This window comes from Manacus candei, unplaced genomic scaffold (assembly GCF_025592945.1).
Source record: "Manacus candei isolate 608988 ecotype Guabito, Panama unplaced genomic scaffold, ASM2559294v1 h1tg000166l, whole genome shotgun sequence".
Classification (NCBI taxonomy): Eukaryota; Metazoa; Chordata; class Aves; order Passeriformes; family Pipridae; genus Manacus; species Manacus candei.
The window spans coordinates 708,972-731,147 of record NW_026138214.1 but is presented as its reverse complement, the minus strand read 5'-3'; the positions used below and the strand labels follow the sequence as shown (position 1 = coordinate 731,147).

General features: G+C 64.0%; 4 protein-coding genes and 1 long non-coding RNA gene across 8 annotated transcripts; 3 read left to right on the top strand and 2 right to left on the bottom strand.

Annotated features, from left to right (window-relative positions):
- Positions 1 to 1,018: 1,018 nt before the first annotated feature.
- On the bottom strand, positions 1,019 to 1,669 carry LOC127463603 (uncharacterized). The gene is made up of 3 exons (XR_007900894.1): positions 1,629 to 1,669; positions 1,274 to 1,585; positions 1,019 to 1,123 (listed from the first exon to the last, which is right to left on the bottom strand). It is a non-coding gene; the product is annotated as an uncharacterized LOC127463603 (long non-coding RNA).
- Positions 1,670 to 2,590: 921 nt separating this feature from the next.
- HDGF (heparin binding growth factor) lies at positions 2,591 to 9,593 on the top strand. The gene is made up of 6 exons (XM_051773280.1): positions 2,591 to 2,839; positions 8,288 to 8,364; positions 8,455 to 8,593; positions 8,682 to 8,858; positions 8,937 to 9,127; positions 9,254 to 9,593. The coding sequence occupies exons 1-6, from the start codon at positions 2,753 to 2,755 to the stop codon at positions 9,258 to 9,260; spliced, it is 678 nt and encodes a 225-aa protein (XP_051629240.1). The 5' UTR covers positions 2,591 to 2,752; the 3' UTR covers positions 9,261 to 9,593.
- A 993-nt stretch (positions 9,594 to 10,586) lies between these two features.
- Positions 10,587 to 12,802, top strand: MRPL24 (mitochondrial ribosomal protein L24). 3 transcript variants are annotated; one of them, XM_051773282.1, is made up of 6 exons: positions 10,587 to 10,712; positions 11,765 to 11,945; positions 12,032 to 12,127; positions 12,208 to 12,311; positions 12,396 to 12,526; positions 12,607 to 12,802. In XM_051773282.1, the coding sequence occupies exons 2-6, from the start codon at positions 11,766 to 11,768 to the stop codon at positions 12,741 to 12,743; spliced, it is 648 nt and encodes a 215-aa protein (XP_051629242.1). In that variant the 5' UTR covers positions 10,587 to 10,712; position 11,765; the 3' UTR covers positions 12,744 to 12,802. The 3 variants fall into 3 exon arrangements, with proteins under 3 accessions (XP_051629242.1, XP_051629244.1, XP_051629241.1); XM_051773284.1 differs by having other exon boundaries at positions 10,677 to 10,712; positions 11,762 to 11,945; XM_051773281.1 differs by having other exon boundaries at positions 10,681 to 10,712; positions 11,681 to 11,945.
- A 60-nt stretch (positions 12,803 to 12,862) lies between these two features.
- Positions 12,863 to 16,770, bottom strand: METTL25B (methyltransferase like 25B). Of its 2 annotated transcripts, none has more exons than XM_051773252.1 (7): positions 16,640 to 16,770; positions 16,025 to 16,317; positions 15,665 to 15,943; positions 15,529 to 15,591; positions 14,718 to 15,442; positions 13,988 to 14,175; positions 12,863 to 13,080 (listed from the first exon to the last, which is right to left on the bottom strand). In XM_051773252.1, exons 2-7 carry the CDS (start codon positions 16,307 to 16,309, stop codon positions 12,932 to 12,934), a joined length of 1,689 nt encoding a protein of 562 aa, XP_051629212.1. In that variant the 5' UTR covers positions 16,310 to 16,317; positions 16,640 to 16,770; the 3' UTR covers positions 12,863 to 12,931. The 2 variants fall into 2 exon arrangements, with proteins under 2 accessions (XP_051629212.1, XP_051629213.1); XM_051773253.1 differs by having other exon boundaries at positions 15,529 to 15,570.
- On the top strand, positions 16,771 to 20,949 carry ISG20L2 (interferon stimulated exonuclease gene 20 like 2). The gene is made up of 4 exons (XM_051773279.1): positions 16,771 to 16,892; positions 17,234 to 17,864; positions 18,896 to 19,096; positions 19,808 to 20,949. Exons 2-4 carry the CDS (start codon positions 17,277 to 17,279, stop codon positions 19,919 to 19,921), a joined length of 903 nt encoding a protein of 300 aa, XP_051629239.1. The 5' UTR covers positions 16,771 to 16,892; positions 17,234 to 17,276; the 3' UTR covers positions 19,922 to 20,949.
- Positions 20,950 to 22,176: the final 1,227 nt, after the last annotated feature.

The following is a 22,176-nucleotide window of genomic DNA, read 5'->3' as shown; positions in this document are numbered from 1 at the left end:
GTTTTGCACTGCTTTATATTGATTTTGGACAGTTTCACAGCAGTTTTTGCAGGGGTTTATACCAATTTTGCACTGTTTCACATTAATTTCGTGCTGTTTCACATTATTTTTGTGCTGTTTCACATTGATTTTGCACTGTTTCACATTAATTTTGCACTGTTTCACATTGATTTTGCACTGTTTCACATTAATTTTGCACTGTTTCACATTATTTTTGCACTGTTTCACACTGATTTTGCACTGTTCACATTGATTTTGCGCTGTTTCACATTAATTTTGCACTGTTCACATTGATTTTGCGCTGTTTCACATTAATTTTGCACTGTTCACATTGATTTTGCGTTGTTTCACATTAATTTTGCACTGTTTCACATTAATTTTGCGGTGTTTCACATTAATTTAGCGCTGTTTCACATTAATATTTTGCGCTGTTTCACATTATTTTTGCACTGTTTCACATTAATTTCGTGCTGTTTCACATTATTTTTGTGCTGTTTCACACTGATTTTGCACTGTTTCACATTGATTTTGCACTGTTTCACATTAATTTTGCGCTGTTTCACATTAATTTAGCGCTGTTTCACATTAATATTTTGCGCTGTTTCACATTGATTTTGCACTGTTTCACATTAATTTTGCGCTGTTTCACATTAATTTTGCACTGTTTCACATTATTTTTGCGCTGTTTCACACTGATTTTGCACTGTTCACATTGATTTTGCGCTGTTTCACATTAATTTTGCACTGTTTCACATTAATTTTGCGGTGTTTCACATTAATTTTGCACTGTTTCACATTAATTTTGCGGTGTTTCACATTAATTTTGCACTGTTTCACGTTAATTTTGCGCTGTTTCACATTAATTTAGCGCTGTTTCACATTAATATTTTGCGCTGTTTCACATTATTTTTGCACTGTTTCACATTAATTTCGTGCTGTTTCACATTATTTTTGTGCTGTTTCACACTGATTTTGCACTGTTTCACATTATTTTTGCGCTGTTTCACACTGATTTTGCACTGTTCACATTAATTTTGCACTGTTTCACATTAATTTTGCGTTGTTTCACATTAATTTTGCGCTGTTTCACATTAATTTTGCACTGTTTCACATTAATTTTGCACTGTTTCACATTAATTTTGCGTTGTTTCACATTAATTTTGCACTGTTTCACATTAATTTTGCACTGTTTCACATTAATTTTGCGCTGTTTCACATTAATTTAGCGCTGTTTCACATTAATATTTTGCGCTGTTTCACATTGATTTTGCACTGTTTCACATTAATTTTGCGCTGTTTCACATTAATTTTGCACTGTTTCACATTAATTTTGCACTGTTTCACATTGATTTTGCACTGTTTCACATTAATTTTGCACTGTTTCACATTAATTTTGCACTGTTTCACATTAATTTTGCGCTGTTTCACACTGATTTTGCACTGTTTCACATTAATTTCGCACTGTTTCACATTAATTTTGCACTGTTTCACATTGATTTTGCACTGTTCACATTGGTTTTGCACTGTTTCACATTAATTTTGCACTGTTCACATTGATTTTGCACTGTTTCACATTAATTTTGCGCTGTTTCACATTACTTTTGCGCTGTTTCACATTGATTTTGCACTGTTTCACATTGATTTTGCACTGTTCACATTGATTTTGCACTGTTTCACACTAATTTTGCACTGTTTCACATTAATTTTGCGCTGTTTCACACTAATTTTGCACTGTTTCACATTAATATTTTGCGCTGTTTCACACTGATTTTGCACTGTTTCACATTAATTTTGCGCTGTTTCACATTAATTTTGCACTGTTTCACATTACTTTTGCACTGTTTCACATTGATTTTGCACTGTTCACACTGATTTTGCACTGTTCAGATTGATTTTGCGCTGTTTCACATTAATTTCGTGCTGTTTCACATTAATTTTGCACTGTTCACATTAATTTTGCGCTGTTTCACATTATTTTTGCGCTGTTTCACACTGATTTTGCACTGTTCACACTGATTTCACACGGGTTTACACCGATTTTACGCCTCCATTTCCACGGCCAGCCCGCGCCGGGGCGTCCCCTCCGGGTGCCCCCCGGGCCGTGTCCCGCTCCCCGTGACCCCCCCGGGCCGTGTCCCGCTCCCCGTGACCCCCCCGGCCTGGAAGCCCCCCCGGCCCAGTGCCCCCTGCGGCCGCGGGACGTTCCCGTCGGCGCTCGGGCGTTTTCGGGGCCGCGTTCCCGCCCCCCGCACACGCGGCCCCGGGGGCGGGCGGGGGGTGTTGCGCGCCCAAGGCAGCGCTGCACGAACCTCCGAGCGCATCCACCGGGAGGAGGAGGAGGAGGAGGAGGAGGAGGAGGAGGAGGAGGAGGAAGGGAAAAGGGAAAGGGGGGGGAGGGTGGCGGCGGAGGGAGGGAGCAATTGAATTTCAAACACAAACAACCGCATGGGGCTCGGGCCCTCCGCCGCCGCGCCGCGCCGCCGCTGACCCCGGGGCCGCCGCCGCCGCCCCCCGCCCGGGCTCCGCGCCGGGGGGGGCAGAGCAGCCGCTGCCTCCCCGCCTTCCCCCCCCCCCCCCAACCTCCCTCCCCCCCCCGGGATTAGGGAGGGTTTTTTTCTTTTTTTTTTTTTTCTTTTTTTTTTGGCTAATCCCTGCCCTCGCCGGGTTTTGCCTCCCAAACTTCAACCCCAACCCCCTCCTCCCCCCCCCCGCCCACCCGCCCCCCCGGTCCCGGGAGGAGCCGCCAGCCAAGATGTCCCGGTCCAACCGGCAGAAGGAATACAAATGCGGGGACCTGGTCTTCGCCAAGATGAAGGGTTACCCGCACTGGCCTGCCAGGGTAAGGAGCCGGGGACGGGGGAGGGGGGAGATGGGACACACCGGAGCCCCCCCGGTGCTCCCCCCGGTGCTCCCCGTTGCATAACGCGGGCGGCCGCGGTGCCCCGGGGCGGGGGGGGAGCGCACCGGGGTCAGGCTCCCCCCGTGTAACGGCGGGAGAGGGGGGGCCCACATTGGGGTCAGGCTTCACCTCCCCAGCCCCCGCTTCCACCGGGGATCCAACTTTACCGGCACCTTATGTAAGGCCGGGCCCGGCGGGCTCGGGGGTTACTCGGTACCGAGGGTTTGGGGAGGCGCTTTCGGGTCATTTCGTTGGGTTTGGAGGGATTTAATGTGTTGGGAACAACGTCCCGGGCTCCCCCGGGCCCCTTTTGTGCTGTTTATTCATTTCCCTCCCGGGGGGGGTCAGGGGTGGGGACCGCGTGGCTTCTGCCACCGCGTGGGAGCGGGGACACCCCCACCCCGGGCCGGTCGGTGACCGGGACCGCATCGTGCACCGGGACACGACGCTGGGCCAGCCCGGGGCGGCCCCCCCGGGGTGACCCCCTGGTACCGGGAGGTCTCTTTTCCACGTGGGGGCCGCACCACGACCCCCTTCCCGCTCCATTGCGAGACCCCGGGAGGGGACGGGTCGCTCCCGTTCTGCTTCGCCGCTGATTTGGGGCAGACCGGGATTGGGGACAGGGGGGGGGGCTCAGCCAAACCCCCCCCCGGCCTGGCCTGGCCGCAGGTCCCCGACCGTGTGCCCCCGGCTCTGCGTGGCCTTACCTCTCGCCACGGGTGCCAGAGAAGGTGCCAGCGCTCGCCGGGAGTTTGGCTTTGGAAAATCGATATAATTACTGAGGACTTAGGACGGGAAAGGGGGAGGGGACGTCGAGGACCCACCATGTGCCGGCCCTGCCGCGTGCGGCCCCCGCCGCTGTCCCCACCACTGTCCCCACCGCTGTCCCCACCCGTGTCCCCACCACGGTCCCCCGGCTCCCACCGGAGCCACGGCCGTGGGCGCTGTGCAGATGTGGGGGTCCCTGAGCCCCTCGGGGCCTGGGGGGGTGTCAGTGCCATGAGCCCAGCACCCCCCCTCGGGATGAAGCCCCTCGGCCGCACTCGCCCGGAGCCGTCGGGGGCTGAGTCCTCGGCCGGGGGCCGTGGGGAGCTCTGGCTACACGACACGGCGCTGGTTTATTTTTAAGCGGTTGATGATGCAGTTTAAAATTTCCTTGGAGTGTTTCCCCCCCTCTCCCTCGCCTCCCCTCCCGGCCTTGCTGCAAAGGGCGCTGGGGCCGCCTGGAAACCCCAAATTGAGCGGAAAAGGGGAGGAACGGTGCAGTGGGTTTTAAAAGGCCGAGGATCCCCCCCTGTCCTCCCCATCCCCTCCTCCTTCCCCTCCCGGGTTTGAATAACTTTTGTTTGGTTTGTCGGGTTCTGGCGGGGAGGCCGGGAGGGGGTTGGGAGCCGTTCGGATTTGGCACTGGCCTCCCAACGCGCATTTGAAAGCGGCTTTGCGAGGAGGAGCCAGAGGGATCCCTGGGAGCCCGGCGCCTGCTTCCACCACCGCCTGCTTCCACCACCGCCTGCTTCCACCACCGCCTGCTTCCACCACCGCCTGCTTCCACCACCGCCTGCTTCCACCACCGCCTGCTTCCACCACCGCCTGCTTCCACCACCGCCTGCTTCCACCACTGCCTGCTTTTCCACCACCGCCTGCTTTTCCACCACAGCTTCTCTTCCCGGGGAGAAGAGCGGTGCTCCCCTGGGCCCCCAGCACAGACCTGCTGCCTCATCATCATCCTCCACCCATCCCATCCCCGCGGGGTTTGGCCCCGGCCCCCAAAAAGCCCCTCTGACAGATGCCCCTGGCGGGGGTGACGCCGGGTCGGGGCTGAGCTCCCGGGGACCTGCAATGTGCCCGGGGCCACTCGGGTTTTACGCCCCACTCTGCTCCCAGAGACTGGTTTCCCTGCCCACCATCATGGCAGGAGCTGCTCAGGCAGGCAGGGAGCAGGTTTTCCCCCTCCTGGGCAGCCCTCACTGAGCCTGGGGGGGTGCTGGTTGCATCGGGGGGGACTTGGGGGGCACAGCCCTCCCCCGGTGACTAATCGGCCCGGGTGAAGCAGGCAGGGTTTGCCCGTGACTAATCAGGTGCTGTGATGAAACGTTACCCGGCCACGCGTGGCGTTGGCTGGGATATTTGTTTCCAACCAGGTGTGGCTGGAGCAGAGAGATATGGCCAGGGAAGGAATGGAGGGGAGAGCCGGTGGCGCTGCAAGGAGGGGGGTTATTCCCCTGGCCCACTCCCTGGGGATGGTCTCCCAACACCAGCAGCTCAGCCCCCGCCTCCAGTGGAAACCTCTCCCTGAGAGAGGCAGCGTTAAATGGGGGAAACTGAGGCACAAGAGCAGGGAGATGAGTCACCGGCACCTGGAAGAGGGTCCCTGGCTCCCTCCTCCCCTCATCCCATCTCCACAGGTTCCTTGATGCAGGACTCTCCCTTCCACCTGCCCTTTGATGCTTCCCGTCCATGCTGGATGTGCAGCCCTTCCTCTGCACAGCCCCTTGGGACAGTGTGGGAGCACAGCAAGGGGCAGAGCACCAGCCCAGGGGTTGGCACCCTGGCATTTTGCCCCCCCCAACACCTCCTGTTCCCGTGGCTGGGTGTGTGGGGGGGTCAGGATCCTGCCAGCCAGACCCTTTGGAGCAGACTCCGGGTAGTTTGCTGCAGACTCCAGGTAGTTTGCTGCAGACTCCAGGTAGTTTGCTGCCCAGTGCCCAGTGCCCAGCATGGTGCTGGGACTGGGCCCAGCGATGGCCCCAGGGCTGAGGAGCCAGGGAAGGGTGTTATGGGTGCAGCTGTGGCACAGGGATGCCACAGGCCCCCAGCCCAGTGCATGGCCCTCCCTCCCACGTGCTTCATCAGCTGTGTGTGACCCACATGAGTTAATTCCATTAATTCCCCTTCCTGACAGCCAGCTCCTCGCTCCAGCCTTGTCCTGCTGTGGGGAAACTGAGGCAGGGAGGGGCAGCTCCCAGTGCAGGGTGGCTGCATCCAGCCGTGCTCCATGGACCAGTTGCAAAGGTGAAGTGCAGAGGTTGGGGGCAGAGTCCAGACGTGCCTGTCCCTCCCCTGCCACGCTCCAGAGCTTCCCCTCCCGGGGGACCTGTCTCAGCCTCTTGTTTTCAGCCCCCCCAGCCCCTGGGACACAGAACCCCGGGCCAGGCCTGGCTGTGACACCGGTGCCGTTTGCAGGAGCTGGCGGGGGGACAGCGATGGGCACCGTGGACTTTACCCCAGCCCTGTCACCCCCACTGCCACCGTCCAGGGAGTGACAGGGACAGACAAACAGACATCCGTGGTGCCTCAAGCCCTGGGCCCCCATCGTGTGGCAATTTGGGCAGCCGGGGGGGCTCCAGAGGGGTGAGGGGTTTCCAAACAGCCAAGGCCCTCATGGTGACGTGCTCTGGGCACCGTGAGTCCTCTCGGGGTTTTTGGGTGGGTCGTGCCCGCCTGTGCTATCGGTGTCCCCACGGGGTGTCACTCGCCTCCCCCATGTCCCTGTGCCCCAGTCCCCGCCTGCTGTCACAGATAGAGCCACCATGTAGAGCCACCATGGCCCCTTGGGGTGCAGGAGGGGCTGATAAGGGCTGACGTTGGTGGGCTCAGGCTGTGGGGGGATCCCAGAGGCCAGGGGTGGTCCTGGCTTTCCCCTGCCCTGTGCCCTCAGCCAAGGACAGTTCCCGACCTGGGGATGGGCACTGGTGGGCTCAGGGACACAGTGCCATGTGCCAGCCGTCCCTGTCCCCTCCGTGTGCCACCTTTCCTTGGGGAGGAAGGTTTGGAAACTCGCTGGGGGAAGGCACAGCCAGGGGGTCTCCAGCGGGGTCCTGGCACTGCCAGGGGCTCCATTGCCCGTGTCCTCAGCTTTGGGGCTGGCAGGGCCTTTGGCACATTGTCCCAGCAGTGACCTGCAGGAGTGAGGCCTCTGGGCAGCAGCATCTCTTGGTGGGGCTGGGCTGGGCTGGCAGCTGCCCCTCTGAGTCACATCTCCTCCTCCTCCTCCTCCTCCTCCTCCTCCTCCTTCTCCCCCCCGCTGTCGGTGCCACGCGGGGACGGAGCTGCTGCTCCCGGCTGCCACCATGGGCCAGGGTCCTGCTGGGGGCTGCTGCCAGGGCCAGACTGACCTTTGCACCACCAGGGACCATCCCTGCTCCTGGAATGTTCCTGTGCCTGTGGGGAGCGGGGGGCATTGGGACATTGGGGCAGGATGGTGGTGGTGGCCCTGGGGCGCTGGGTGGAGGCACATCACCAATCCCAAAACACACCTGGATCCAAGAGGATGGGTGCAGAATGGCCTGGATGCCTGTTTGGGCAATGGGGATGGCACAAAGGCACATCCCACCCTGGAATGGGATGTCACTCCAGCCATCCACCATGTCCCACATGGAGCCCCTCACCAGTGTCTCCTCCTGCCCGGCTGCCCCTGGGGCTGTGCCAGCATTGCCCTTGGGAAAGGGGCACGTGTTGGTTCCATTCCCAGGTCTGGGAATGAAACAAAGAGAAAACCTCGGCCCTCCATTGCATTTGGGATGGGTTGGTGACATGCTGGGAGGAAGAGGGGAGAAACCCCAGTGACAGGAGTCCTGTTGCAGCACCCTGGCCCTGCTGGCTGGGGAAACTGAGGCTCAGCGAGCCGGGGGGATCGTGGTGCCTTGGGAAAGGTTGTGCCATGAGTCAGCAGAGTGCTGGGAATGGGACCCAGCACCCCTGGGCACTGGCACTGGCACCTTCCAGCCTGGTGACGTGCCAGCGCCCGCCCCGAGACCCCCACATGCATCCTCCTTCGGCTCCTTCCACCTCCCTTTGAGGCTTTCTCAGGGAATTTATGGCTGCTGGCTGCAGGGGGGGTTATTTTTAGATGCTATAAAAAGCAGCCAGAGTTGCTTTCGCTCCCTTCCCGCTTGGCGCCTCGGGATTATTCACGCTCGGTGGAGCAGCACCTGCCCATGGGGTTGGCACCGTCTGCCCACTGACCCCACAGCCCTTGCCGGGCTGTCCCCTTGTCTGGTGACCCCGTTTTGGCTGGGGGGTCCCAGTAGCAGGACGGTGTCCCCGGGGCACCCCAATCCCTGTGCCCCAGGCTGGAGGTGACGCCTCTGGCTCTGCTGGCACTGCCGGCAGCGCCTGAATTTGCTGAGTGTGTCTGAGCTGGTCTAGACAAGGGCTTACGGGGGGGTGGGAGAAGGGGACCCCTGTGACCCCGCTCTGGTGGGCACAGCCACTCGTTCCATTGGCCACTATTGCCAGCTGGTGGGTGAATTCCCAAGGAATCGTGTTCTCCTCCCTCCCCAGGCTGTGCCTGTTGGTGGGACGCCAGGCTGGGGGGATGTCCTGGGATGATCTGGGGAGCCCTGGGGGGCTCTGCCCTCCCTTCTCACCCCGTCCTTTTTGTCACAGATTGATGAGATGCCAGAAGCTGCAGTAAAATCCTCCTCCAATAAGTACCAAGTCTTCTTCTTCGGGACCCACGAAACGTGAGTGGGAGCCCAGGGGGTGCTGACGGGGTGGGCGACCCCGGGGCTTTGGGAGAGCCCCCCCCTCACCGCTTTTACCCCCTGGCACAGGGCATTCCTGGGGCCCAAAGACCTTTTCCCCTACGAGGAGTGCAAGGAGAAGTTCGGGAAACCCAACAAGCGGAAAGGGTTCAGCGAAGGTTTGTGGGAGATCGAGAACAACCCCACGGTCAAAGCCTCCGGCTACCAGGTGGGTCACGAGCTGGAGGGTCCCAGCACCTCCTTCCCCCCCAGTCCCTTTCCTGTGTCCCCTCTGTGAACCCCCGGTGCCTCCCCAGCCCACCCAGAAGAAGAGCTGCCCCGAGGCGGCCGAGCGGGAGCCGGATGGGGACGGGGAGAAGAAGGGCAACGCCGAGGGCAGCAGCGACGAGGAGGGGAAGCTGGTGATCGATGAGCAGTCCAAGGACAAGAACGAGAAAGCTGGGATCAAGAGGAAAGCGGAAGATGCTTTGGAGGTAGCAGGGGGGGACACTCAGGACAACGGGGACCTGGGCGAGGGGGGCTGGGCTGAGCCGAGCTCTCCCCCCACCCAGGACTCCCCCAAACGCCCCAAGGATGCGGAGGGGCAGGAAGGGGAGAAGAAGGTGGACAACGAAGAGGCCCCCAAGGAGGAGCCCAAAGCCAACCCGGGTGAAGGGGAGAAGAACAGCGACGCTGCCGACGCGCCGGACGCCAACGAAGCCAAGCAGGAGGGCAAGGAGGAGGTCAGAGACCACAAGGAGAGGTGAGGGTGGTGTGGTGATCCCTGTGCCCCACAGCCGGGCTCCTCCTGCCTGCCCTGGGCCTGTGGGGACAGCCCTGGCACTGTGGGGTGTGACAGCGTGCCCGGGTCTGTTCTTGGCCCCCACAGCCTGTAGCAGCTTCCCCAGAGAGCTGATCCTACCCCGCTGGCTCCCGGGTGCTGCCCCGGCGTCGCCCTCGCCGGCTCGTCGTGTCCGGAGCTCCTGGACGGCAGAAACCGACCCCAAAAATGAAATTTCAAAAGGAAAAAAAAGAAAAAAACAAACAAACAAAAAAACCACACAAAAAGGAAAAAAAAAAGAGAGAGAGAGAGAGAGAGAGAGAGGAATGCAGAGCAGCCCGGTACCGACCCCGAGCGCCCGCCCTGCCGTGGGTGCAACGCTTTGTATTAGTGATTCCTCGGGGCTGAGCAGTTGATTTGAAATAAAAGCGATTCTTGCCTTTTTAAAGCGCTTTCCAGGCCCTGGGTCGGCCACTGCCCAACCCCTTGGGTGGTTTGGGGGACCCTTTGGGCTGCCCAGAGGGGCTCTGGCAGCTCTGGGGTGTGGGGCTGGAGCACATGGACCTGGGGCTGTTCTTGGGAGAGAGCAGGGGCTGGGACTTGGGACTGGGAAAGGGACAGGGGGAGGTTTCAGAGGGGAGATGTTTAATAAAATAGGAACCATGGAGTACTGGAATATTCTGAGCTGGAAGGGACCCACAAGGATCACTGAGTCCTGGCCCTGCACAGGACACCCCAAAATCCTCCCAAATCCCAAAATCCCAATGTCAAAGCACTCCTTGACCTCTAGAATAATGGACTAATGGAACATCCTGAGTTGGAAGGGACCCATCAGGATCATCTAACTCCTGGCCCTGCTCAGGACACCCCAGAATCTCCCCAATCCCAAAATCCCGACATCCAAGCACTCCTTGACCTCTGGAGTAATGGAATATCCTGAGTTGGAAGGGACCCATCGGGATCATCGAGTCCCACCCCTGGCCCTGCACAGGACACTGAAAATCCCACCGTGTGCCTGAGAGTGTTGTCCAAACATTCCTTGAGCTCTGGCAGGCTCAGGGCCATGACCACTGCCCTGTTCCACATACACAACCCTGTGGGGAGAGGCCAGACCGGGGGGAAGGATTTGGCCGTGCCGGATCCCCACGCAGGGGACAGCGGGGACCCCTTGGTGTCCCCAAGGACCGCCCCCAGGGGGACGGGCAGGGCAGCAGCAGAAAATGGAGCCGTGGCCGAGCGCCAGCCCCGGCGGGACTACAGCTCCCGGCAGCCGCTGCTCGGCGGGCCGGGACCCCGCGGGAGCCGCGGCGGGGTTCGGGGAGGGGGTCGCAGGGACCGGGGACACCGGGGGGGACACCGGGGGGGGCGGCGGGACTACAGCTCCCGGCGTGCAGCGCGGCAGGACTGCAGCTCCCGGCGTGCACCGCGCCACCACACTCCCTTCCGCGGGCTCCGCAGCGCCCCCTGGCGGGCCCCTGTGGCCCGGCCTGCGCCGCGCCAGACCACGCCCACACCACGCGGCCACGCCCCCTCCAGGCTCCGCCCCCCCGGAGCGCGGGACACGCAGGTGAGCGGGGAGGGGGTCCGGGACTATTTTGGGGGGCTCTGTGGGGCTCTTTTGGGGTGTAGGGGGGGCTCTGTAGGGTCTTGGGTCCCTCTGTGGGCAGGGGGCCTCTGCCGGACGCCTGGGTGCCATTTCCGGGGGTGGGCGACTCTGCGGGTACGCTTTGGGGGTGGGGGCTCCGCGGGATCCCTGGGGGTCCCTTTGGGGGTGAGGGAGGGGGGTCTTCTGGGGCCTGGCTCCCCTTGGGGAGCGAGGGGGTGCTCCACCGGGGTTTGGGTCCCCTTTAGGGGGTGGAGGGTCTACGGGATTCCTGGGTCATCTTTGGGGGGGGGGAGGCGTCTCTGGGATCCCTTGGTCCCCTTTGGAGGGGTGTGGGGGGAGTCTGCGGGATCCCTGGATCCCCTTTTAGGGATGAGGAGGGCTGTGCAGGATCGCAGAATCCCCTTTGAATGGGGGGTGCCCTGCGGAACCCCTGGGTCCTCTTGGGGGGCGGGGGGGCGCTCTGCGGGACCCCTGGGTGCCATTTCCGGGGGTAAGGGAGGGATCTACGGGCCCCTTTTAGGGGTGAGAGGGAACGTTGCGGGATCCCTGGGTCTCTTTGGGGGTCTTCTGAGTCCTGGCTCCCCTTTGGGAGTGGGGGAGTGCCCCACCGGGGTTTGGGTCCCCTCTGGGGGGTCGGGGGGGGTCTGTGGGATCCCTGAGTCCCCTTGGGGGGCGTGAGGGGACTCTGCAGGGTACCTGGATCCCCTTTTAAGGATGGGGGGATCTCAGAATCCCGTTTGGGTGGGAGGTGCCCCTGCGGGACCCCTGGGTCCTCTTTGGGGGTAGTGGGGGCTCTGCTGGGTGTCGTATCCCCTTTGGGGGGGGGCTGCTCTACCAGACACCGGGATGCTCCTTGTGGGGGGGCTCTGCCAGGGCCTGGCTCCCCTTTGGGGGGCGGGGGGCTCCAGCATCACCCTGCATGCCCCCAGCCCGGCACACCCATCACCCCCGGGAGCACGAGGGGTGTCCCCGGGGGGTCACCGGGCTCCCCCTGACCCCCCGGCCCCCAGCAGCATGCGGCTCTCGGCCCTGCTGAGCGCGGCACGGCCGCGGCTGCCCCTGGGGTACCGCCACGGGACGTGGCCCCCCGACAGCGCGGCCGCCCGGCTCCGCAACCCCCCCGGGCAGCGCCGCCGCAAGGTCTTCGTGGAGCCCATCGCCGAGGACGACTGGAAGGTGTTCTGGGGGGACACGGTGAGTCTCCCCCTACCCCCCAGGGTCCCCCTCCAGGCTGGTGGCCAGGCTGGGGGTCCCAGCTGTGCCCCCTCTCCCCCCCACAGGTCCAGGTGCTGACCGGGAAGGACGCGGGGAAGCAGGGGAGGGTCACCCAGGTCGTGCGCCCCCGGAACTGGGTCGTGGTGGAAGGGCTGAACACGGTGAGGCTGGGGGGGATTCAGGGGGTGCTATGGAGGCTGGGGGGGTCACGGGCTGTCGGTGACCCCAAATCCCCTCGCAGCACTACCGTTACATCAACCGCACGGCCAAGTACTCCGGGACCTACATCGCCAGCGAGGCGCCGCTGCTGCTCAACCAGATCAGCCTGGTGGACCCTGAGGACAGGTAACAGCTGGGGGGGGGCTGAGGAGACCCCGCTGAGGCCCCCCCGTGCCATTCTGCCCCCTCCCACCGCCCGTGTGTCCGCAGGAAGCCCACAGAGGTGGAGTGGAGGTACACGGAGGAGGGCGAGCGCGTCCGCGTGTCCCTGCGCAGCGGCCGCATCCTGCCCGTGCCCCCGCAGCCACGCCGGGATGGCATCGTGCCCGAGAACTGGATCGGTGAGCGGGCCGGCAGAGGGCCTGGGGGGACGTGGGGAAGGCATGGGGGGCTCAGCTCTGCTGTCCCCTCGCCCGCACAGACGGCCCCAAGGACACGTCAGTGGAGGATGCGCTGGCCAAGACGTACAAGCCATCCCTGAAGACCTTTGAGGAGGAGATCATGGACACCATGGGCATTGTGGAGACACGGCGGGCCAAGAAATCCTACTGGTATTAACTGGGGGGGCAGACTTCCCCCCGGCTTGGGTTCTGCAATAAACACACCCCTCGATTTTCCATGTTTGTGGCACGTGGCACTTTCGGCGCAGCCCCAACTCGCTCACACCCAGCCCTGGGCAGTAAAAATCGCGGGTTTATTGTGGTTTGTGCCCGGGGCAGGGGGGCTCTGCTCTCCCCGAGGGGCTCTCAGCCCCCTGGGTCCTCGTCCTCGCTGCTGTCCCCGTCCTCGCTGTCCTCGGCCAGCACCGCGGCCAGCGGGGTCCGCGCGGCCACGAGCACCAGGTTCCGTGGAGAGAACAGGGGGTTGAAGAGGGGCACGAGGGCACAGTGGAAACCTGGGGGAGAGCAGAGGGAGTGTCAGAGAGAGGGTCATGAGAGAGGATCAGAGCAAGGAGAGGGTTATCAAGGAGAGAGAGGGTCAAGAAAGGAGAGGATGAGGATCCAGAGGAAGGAAAGTGGGGTTGGGAGAGAGGAGACAAGGAGAGGGAGGGTTGGGAGACAGGAAAGATCAGGAGGAGGTTCAGGAGAGAGGAGAAGGAAGGTCAGGAGAGAGGAGAGAGAGGGTCAGAAGAGGAGAGAGGGACCATGAGAGAAGAGAGGGAAGGTCAGGGAGAGAAGGAGAGTTGGCAGAGAGGAAAGAGAGAAGAGGGAGGATCAGAGAGAAGGTTGAGAGAGAGGATAGGAGTGAGAAGAGGGAGGGAAGGTTGGAAGAGAGAGGGCCAGGAGAGAGGAGGAAGAGGATCGGGAGAGGGTAGAGAGGAGAGGGAGGGCCTGGAGAGAGGGAACAGGAGAGAAGAGAAGGAGGATCAGGAGAGAGAGGATCAGGAGGGTGGAGAGGAAAAGGAGGGTTGGGAGAGAGGAAAGGGAGGGAGGGAGGGTTGAGCAGAAGGAGGGTGGAAAGAAGGTTGGCGGAGAGGATCAGAATGAGGAGAGGGAGGGTCAGCGAGGAAAGAGAGCGTGGAAGAGAGGGAGGGTTGGGAGAGAGGATCGGAGGGAGAAGAGGGAGGGAAGGTTGGGAGAGAGAGGGTCAGGAGAGAGGAGGAAGAGGGTCAGGAGAGGGAAGAGAGGGGGGCCAGGAGAGAAGGGGGATCGGGAGAGAGGGTCGGAAGAGTGAAAAGGAAGGGTCAGGAAGAGGAGAAGGAGGGTTGGGAGAGAAGAAAGGGAGGAGAGGGGAGAGCTGAAAAGAAGAGAGGGAGGGAAGGTTGAAGAGAAGGGGAGGGGGAGGCCCCCGGCCATGCCCACCTCGCTCCCGCAGGTACAGCAGGCGGTCGAGCAGCACGAGGGTCTCCACGACGGGCGCCAGGAGCTGCTTCAGGGTGCAGAACGCGAGCACCTTGTGCTGCTGCTCCAGCATGGCCTCCACGGCCCCCGAGTCCAGCGGGACCCCCGACGGGTCCAGCCCTGCCAGGCGCAGCCCCAGGCGGGCGTATCTGGGGGGGGGGGACGGTCACATGGGGGGCTGGCAGGGTCCCAGGAAGGGGTCCCCCCTCCCCAGACTCAGGAGGAGGGTCCCAGAAGGGGATCTGCCTTCCCCAAAATCACTGGGGGCCAGGAGCGGATGAAAAAGAGGGTCCCCCTCCCCAAATTCACAGGGGCCCATGAAGGGTTCCAGAAGGGGGTTTCCCCCTCCCCAAACTTATGAGAAGGGTCCCAGGAAGAGGTCTCCCCCTCCCCAAAATCACTGGGGGCCAGGAAGGGTCTCAGAAAAGAAGGTCCCCCGTCCCCCCTCCCCAGATTCACAGGGCCCCAGGAAGGGTCCAAAAAAAGGGGCATCCCCCCTCCCCAAATTCCTGAAGAGAGTCACAGAAAGGGGTCCTCCCTCCCCAAAATCACTGGGACCTGGGAGGAGATGCAGAACGGGATCTCCTGCTCCCCAATGTCACAAGAAGGGTCCCAGAAGAGGGTCCCTTTCCCCCAAACTCGCTGGGGGCCAGGAGGGTCCCAGAAGGGGGTCCCCCCTCCCCGAACTCACTGGTGGAAGCCGAGGGCGTGCGCGTTCCTGCCCGCCTGCAGGCCCAGGTGCCTCTTGGCAGGGTCGGCGGCCTGGATGAGGCTCTCGAGGGCGGCGCGGTAGCAGTGGGTGCACAGGCGGGCGCCGCCGCTGCGCAGCCGCCCCTCGTACTCCTCCCGCGCGTGGCACGCGGCCTCCCGCGCCCGGTACGACAGCTGGTGGCCCGGCAGCGCCGCCACCGTGGCGCTCAGGGGGTACCCCGGCGGGGGGCAGCCGGGGGGCTGCGGGGCGGTCGACACTTTCATGTAGCAGCAGCCCACGGAGGCCACGGCGGCCACGGCGGGGCTGCGGGCGAAGTGGCGCAGCAGCGCCGGGCTGAGGTCGCCGCAGGCGTGGAGCCCCGTCACCAGCACCGGCCCCCCGTCCTCGGAGCCCCCCGGCCCCCCCAGCGGGTTCCGGGCGGCGGGGTCGGGCCCCGGCGGGTCGGGGGGCAGCAGGAATTCCCCCCAGGGAGCGGTGGGGTCGAGGCGCCCGGGGACGTGGCGCGGGGCGCGGGGCGTGAGGGGCCTCGCGGGGTGGTTTGGGCGGCGCCGGGGGTGCCCCCCCTGCCCCGAGGCCCCCGTTTTCCGCAGCTCGCGCAGCAGCTCCCAGTCAAAGCACTTGGCCACCCCGGCCAGGCGGCCGTCACTCTCCACCGCCGTGACCGAGAGGCCGAGGCCGAAGGACAGGAAGCGGGAGAGGTGGCCCTGGGAGGGTGGACATGTGCTCAGAGGGGGTGGGAGGATCCCCCCAGAGCCCCCCTGTGTCCCCCCCCGTGTGCTCTTGCTCTCACCTGTCCCGCTCCGACATCCACCACGCGCTGGCAGCCGGTGCTCTGGCTCAGCCGCCGCAGCAGCTGTGGGGACAGGGGGTGTTGTGGGGCTGGGGGGGAGCTGGAGGCTTGCAGGGGAGGCAGGGGGGGCACCCACCTTGCCAAGGCGTTGGATCTCGTGCTGCTTTTTGAGCTTGATGTGGCGGCGCAGCAGCGGGTGCAGGCGGGGGCTCTGGCGCGGGGTCCCCCACGGGCAGCCCCGGGGGAAGGCAAGGGCCCGGGCGGCGGCGGCGAAGGCCAGCAGGGACAGGGGCCAGGCGGCCCCGGGGCCACCACGGCCCCCCAGGAGCCCGGCCAGCTGCTGGGGGGTGGCACTGTCCAGGGCAGGCTGCCAGGCCGGGGGCAGCTGCGCCCACAGCCGCTCGGTGAAGAAATCCTGCGGGAGGGGGGTTAGTGCGGGGGGCACGGCTGGGGGGCCATGGCCGAGGGGGGCCAGGGGAGATGTGGGGACACTCACGATGACGAAGGCGTCGATCAGGGGCCGGTAGAGGCTCAGGAGGTGGATGATGTCAGCGGCTCGACGCTGCTCGGGTGACTCCTCCAGGTTGCTCAGGTGCTCCAGTGGCTGCTCCGGGTGATCCAGCTGCTGCTCCAGTGGCTGCTCCAAGTGATCCCGCTGCTGCTTCTGCTGCTGCTCCGGGTCTGGCAGCTGCTCCAGGTGCTCCTGCTGCTGCCTTGGGTTCTCCAGCGGCTGCCCGGGGTGCTCCGGTGGCTGCAGGATGAGATGGGGAGCAGCTGCCATGGCAGCACCTGTGGGTGGCAGCGGGAGGGGGTGTCAGCCCTGGAGCTCTGATGTCACCCTTGGGGCTCTGACGTCACCCTGGGACGTGTCCCCTGGCACTCTGACATCACTGCAAGACACGTCCCTATGGGGCTCTGATATCACCCCAGGTCTCACCCCACCTCCCTCTGGCCGTGCCCATCAACGTCCAGCGGTCGTAATACGTCACCAGACCGTGACGTCACGCGAGGACGCAATAACCCCCTTCTGCCCCCATGACGTCACGCGGCTGTTACACCCCCCTCCCCGACGCCATGACGTCACCCAGGGGCACCGCTCGCCCTCGAGCACCTGCAACTTCCCCGGGCCGGCCGGGACACCGGGCAGGCCCCGACACCCCCCCCGGGCCAACGCCGGTGAGCTGTAACGCCTCTTTGACGTCACCGGTGACGTAACGCAGGCGCGGGTGGTGTTACGGAGCCGCCGCCGCCGCCCGCGCGCGCCGCCCGGCGCGGGCCGAGCTCCCGGCGCGGTCTGATGACGTCACTTCTGTTAACGGGCCGGCCACGTGCCGCCCGCCGGCTTCCGGTTCCGGGCCGCGGAGGTGAGTGGGGGGGTGGGGTTGGGGCCGGGGGGTCCCGCGGTCCGTGCTCGGGGTCGTCGAGGAGTCCCGAGTGCCGAGGGGTCCCCGGTGTCGCTGCTTGGGGTGTCAGGAGTCCCGGTGCCGGGGGTACCGGGTCCCGGTGTCGAGGGGTCTCCCGGTGCCGGTGCTTGGCGGTCCAGGTGTTGGGTCTCCCGGTGCCGAGGGCTCTCCGGTGCCGGTGCTTGGGGTGTGGGGGATCCCGGGTGTTGGGGCTCCCCGGTGCCGCTGTTGGGGGTCCTGGGTATCGGGGGCTCCCCGGTGCCGCGGCTCCCCCGCCGCTGAGCCGCCTCCCCCCGCCGCAGCCGCCCCGTCCCGCGTGCCCCGTCCCGCTTGCCCGGTCCCGCCATGGGGGATTTGATCCTCAACGTGGACTTGGCCGCCCCCGAGCGCCGCCCCAAGAAGGAACGGGGCAACCGAAAGCACCAGAGCTTCGTGCGGCGGCGGCGGGAGCTGGAGCGCCGGGGGGTCCTGCGGCAGAAGCAGCTCCCCCCGAACCGGGGCGGGCCCCGGCGGACCCCGGCGAAGCCCCCCCCGTCGTGCCCTAAAGAGAATGGCTCTGCCGGGACCGGCGTTCCCTCTAACACCAAAAGGAAGGGTCGGGGGGCTGCCGGGGGCACCCCCGAATCCACCGGCGCCCCCTCGGCGCCCCAGAACGGCCGCGCAAAGACCAAGGGCAGGGGTCGGGGGGCGGTGGCCGGAGCCCCCCCGGCGCCCACCAAGCTGCTGGCCATGGACTGCGAGATGGTGGGCACGGGCCCCGGGGGCCGGACCAGCGCCCTGGCCCGGTGCAGCATCGTGTCCTACGATGGGGACGTCGTGTACGACCGGTACGTGCGGCCCGAGGCGCCCATCGTGGATTACCGGACCCGCTGGAGCGGCATTCGCCGGCAGCACATGGACAAAGCCGTGCCCTTCCACCAGGCACAGCGGCAGGTGGGCGGGGGGGCGGCCTGGGGGGCTGGGGGAGCGTGGGAATGGGGCTGGGGTCTGCAGGTCAGGGGAGGGGATGGAATGGGGGCTTGGGGGGGGCTCAGGAGTGGGAGTGTGGGGCTGGAGCTGTGATGGGGGGCTCAGGAGTGGGAGTAGGGGTTGTGAGAGTGGAGGAGGGGTGGAAATGGGGATGGGGGATGCGGGGCCAGGGTCTGCAGGGTGGAGGGGGGGTGGAAATGGGGATGGGGGATGCAGGGCCAGGGTCTGCAGGTTGCAGGATGGGACTGGAATGGGGGGTTGGGGGCACAGAGCTGGGAGTGTTGGGGGGGGGAAGTGGGGCTGGGGGTGTCAGGCTGCAGGGCTGGGGGTGAGGGATGTGGGGCCAGGGCTGGGATGGGGGGCTCAGTGGGAGTGGGGGGACTGCAGGGTGAGCGGTGTGGGGCTGGGTGGGGGGATGCAGGACTGGGCTCTGTGTCTCATGGGCTGGGGGATGTGGGGCCAGGGCTGGGGGGTCGTGGGGCTGGGAGTTGGGAATGCTGGGCTGGGGGTGTGGGGTGGGGCTCTGCAGCTCAGGGGCTGGGGCCAGGGCTGTAGGTTGTGGGGTGGAGTGGGGGGCTGAGGGGTGGGGAGCTATGGGGTTGGGGGTGAGGGGCTGCCCAGCTGGAGTGGAGAGTGCAGGGTAGGGATTGTGGGCTTGGGGTGGGGGGCTGTGTAGGAGTTGGGGGTGGGGGGCTGCAGGGCCGGGCTCTGTGTCTTGTGGGCTGGGGGATGCTGGGCCAAGGGTGAGGGTCATGGGGCTGGAGGTGTGGGCTGGGCTCATGGGCTGGGGGTGGGGGGCCGAGCTCTGCAGCTCAGGGGCTGTGGGGGGTCCAGAGCTGCCCTCTGCAGCACCGGGATTGTGCCCCCACAGTGCCATTCCCACTCAGCCTGGCAGTGGGGCTGCTCTATGTCCTTGTGGGGCAGCCGCTTCCCACAGAGCACAGAGGGCACTGCCAGGGGTCTTAACCCCCCCCATCCCACCCTCTGCTGTGCAGGTGCTGCGGATCCTGGCCGGGAAGGTCGTGGTGGGCCACGCCATCCACAACGACTTCAAGGCGCTCCGGTATTCCCACCCCAAAGCCCTCACCCGGGACACGGCCCGGATCCCGCTGCTGAACCGCCGGGGGGGCTTCCCAGAGAACGTGGCCGTGTCCCTGAAGCGCCTCACCAAGGCCCTGCTGAACCAGGACATCCAGGTACTGCTGCCAGAGCCCCCCGGGAGATGGGGACCCCCTGTGCCACGGCAGGGTGACAGTGGGACTGGGGGACATCCCTGGGTTCATGTTCAGGGTACCTCAAATTCAGCTGCTGCTGCCAGTCCTGTGCCTCAGTTTCCCCTTGCCTGGAAGGCAGCCTGGGGGAGGGGGGAACCCTCAGCTCAACCCCTGCAGCCTCAGGGGGGCTTTTTCCTGCTCTTTTTTCTTTAATCTCTATGCATCCCCCCCCCCAAGTTGCCTACAACCTCAAATTTGCCTGTACCTCTCCTGTCTGCATCCCCCCAAATCTGCCTGTACCCCCCCAAATTCCCTGTATCCCCCCAAATCTGCCTGTACTGCCCAATATACCTGTACCCCCCCAAACTCCCTGCATCCCCCCCAAATCTGCCTGTACCCCTAAATCTGCATGCAGCCCCCCAGAGCTGCCTGCACCCCCTAATCTTTGTGCATCTCCCCACCCAAGTTGCTTGCACCCTGCCAGAGCTGCCTGCACCCCTAAATCCACCTGCAGCCCCCCAGAGCTCCTGCACCCCCTAATCTCCGTGCATCTCCTCACCCGAGCTGCGTGCACTGCCCCACAGCTGTCTGTGTCCCCAAATCTGCCTGTACTCCTAATTCTGCCTGTAGCCCAGATTGTGCCTGCTCCCCCTGAAATGTGGAGCTGTGCCCACGCTGTGTCTGTCCCCACAGGTGGGCACCAGCGGCCACTCCTCGGTGGAGGACGCCCGAGCCACCATGGAGCTCTACAAGGTGGTGGAGGAGGAGTGGGAGCAGCACCTGCGGCAGAACCCGGAGCAGGAGTGACACCCCACCCAGGGGGGCCCAGAGTGATGCCCCCAGCCTGGTCCTGCATCCAGAGCAGGCCCAAAGGGACATCCCCAGCCAGCTCCTATGCCTTAGGGGGGCGTGGAATGATGTCCCCAGCCTGTCCTGTGCCCTGGGGGAGCCTGGAGCGATGTCCCCAGCCTGTCCTGTGCCCTGGGGGAGCCTGGAGCGATGTCCCCAGCCTGTCCTGTGCCCTAGTGGGGGCCCAGAGTGACACCACGAGCCTGGTCTTGCCCCCAGAGGTCCCAGAGCCCTGGGACGAGCCGTGAGTGCTGAGGAGCTGCCCCATCCATGAATGTCACAGGGCCAGGAGTGATGTCCCTCATCCCTGAGCCCCTCCAACGTGCCTTGTGACGCTGCTGTTCTGCTCTGTCCTCCCCAGAGGCATGGGGAGAGCCCGGGCTGGTGCCTTCCCAGAGGGTGGTCTTGGGTCCTGCACCCCCAGAACAGCTCGGGGAGCTGTGGGGGGTCCCGATCTGGGGCAGCCCTCATCCCTGGGGGATTTGGGAACGGAGCAGGCTCCTTCCCTTCCCAAAAACTACCTCTGCCGGTGCGGGGACGAGGCGTGGGAGTGGGTGGGACTCCAATCCCACCGGGAAGTGCCGGCTCTGCTGCGGAGCCGCTCCCGTCGGTGCCACAGTGCCACCTTCCTCGTTGCGAAAGGGGCCGGGACGAGCCCGGGCACGGGGAGCAGCATCTCCCCCATCCACCGTTCGGAGCCCCCCGTGCTGCCCCGGAGACGCCCCCAGTACCGGCGGCTGCCTGTGCCCTGAACGCGCCCGACCCTGCCGGGGGGCTGCTTTGAACTGAAAGGTTTATGTGCGAGATCCCAATTAAAAAAGAAGTGATTAACGAGCTCTTTCCTTCGGCGGGGAGTGGGGAGGAGCCCCCCGGCCTCGGTGGGCGGGAGCGGGGGGTCCCTCACCGGGCTCCGGGGCGCTGCCGTCACCCGCCACCCGCCGACATCTGCGTCCCGCCGGCTCTTCCTCCGGCTCCTCCTCACGCCGGGGACGAGCTGGCCCCTTCCCCGGCTCTGGGGACCCCCCTCCCGCAGCCCCTCTTCTGGTTGAACCGCCGGCGGGTCTCCGGTGCTGCGGTACCGGAGGGGCCGCGGCAGCCCCGGGAGCGGGGCCGGGGCCGAGCCCGCAGCCGCCCTGGGGGCTCCCCCGCCCGCGCCGGGCTGGACGCGGCCCCGAGCCCCCGACGTGCGTCACTTTTTCCAGCCTTTCCTCGTGTTTACGTGGCTCCGCTTGGCTCGGGGCGGCAGAGCCCGGGGGGGGGGTGTCTTGGGGGGCAGAACGCCGCAATGGGGAGGCCTTTCACCTTTATTTGGGGTTAAATACGCAGATTTGGGTCCCCACCCCCGCAGCGCCGGGGAGCGGACGCCCGAGCATCCCACGGGTCGGGAGTTTGCGGGGTTTTATGGGGGCTCTTCCCTCCCGCTCCTGCCTTTGCACACCCGTCCCTACGGCCCGGGTGGGGGTGGGAAAGCCGTCAGAGCCCCAAAATCCAAAGGAAGGTGGGAGCGCGGGAGGAGCAGGCGGGAACCTTTGTGTCTGGGCTGGGTTTGGCGGTGATTAGGGGCTTTACAGCGGTTATAAATGGCCGGTCGTTAAAGGGGTTTATGGCCCTGGAAATGAGAAGCAGCCGGCCGGGCCCCCAGCCCTCAGCGGGCGCTGGATGCGGCTCAGAGTCCTGGGGGTTTCGCTTGCATCCCAGCCTGGAGTCCCTCGGGATGGGGCCAAGACGGGGGCAGGAGCAGGGTCCCAGAGCTAAGGAAGAGTCCTGGGGCTAGGGCAGGTGCTGGGGCCGAGGAAGGTTCCTGGGGCTGGGGAGGGTTTGGGGCTAGTGAAGAGTCCTGGGGCTGAGGAAGAGTCCTGGGGCTGGGGCAGGGGCTGGGATTGAGGAAGGGTCCTAGGGCTGGGGCAGGATCTGAGGCAAGGTCCTGTGCCAGGGAAGTGTCTCAGAGCTGAGGAAGGGTCGGGGCCAGATCCTGGGACTCAGGCAAGGTCCTGGGCCAGGGCAGGTTCTGGGGCTGGCTCGGGCTCCTGGGACTGAGGAAGGGTCCTGGGCAGGAACTGGGGTTGGCTCGGGGTCCTGGGCCAGGGCAGGGTCTTGCTGTGGGGGCACAGGCAGAGGCCTTGGGGCACGTGGGCTCCCTCCTGCCCCACAGCCGGGGGTCCCGGCGGCCACGGGGCCGGGGCCGGACTCGGTCGCGCCGTCCAGCTGTGTTT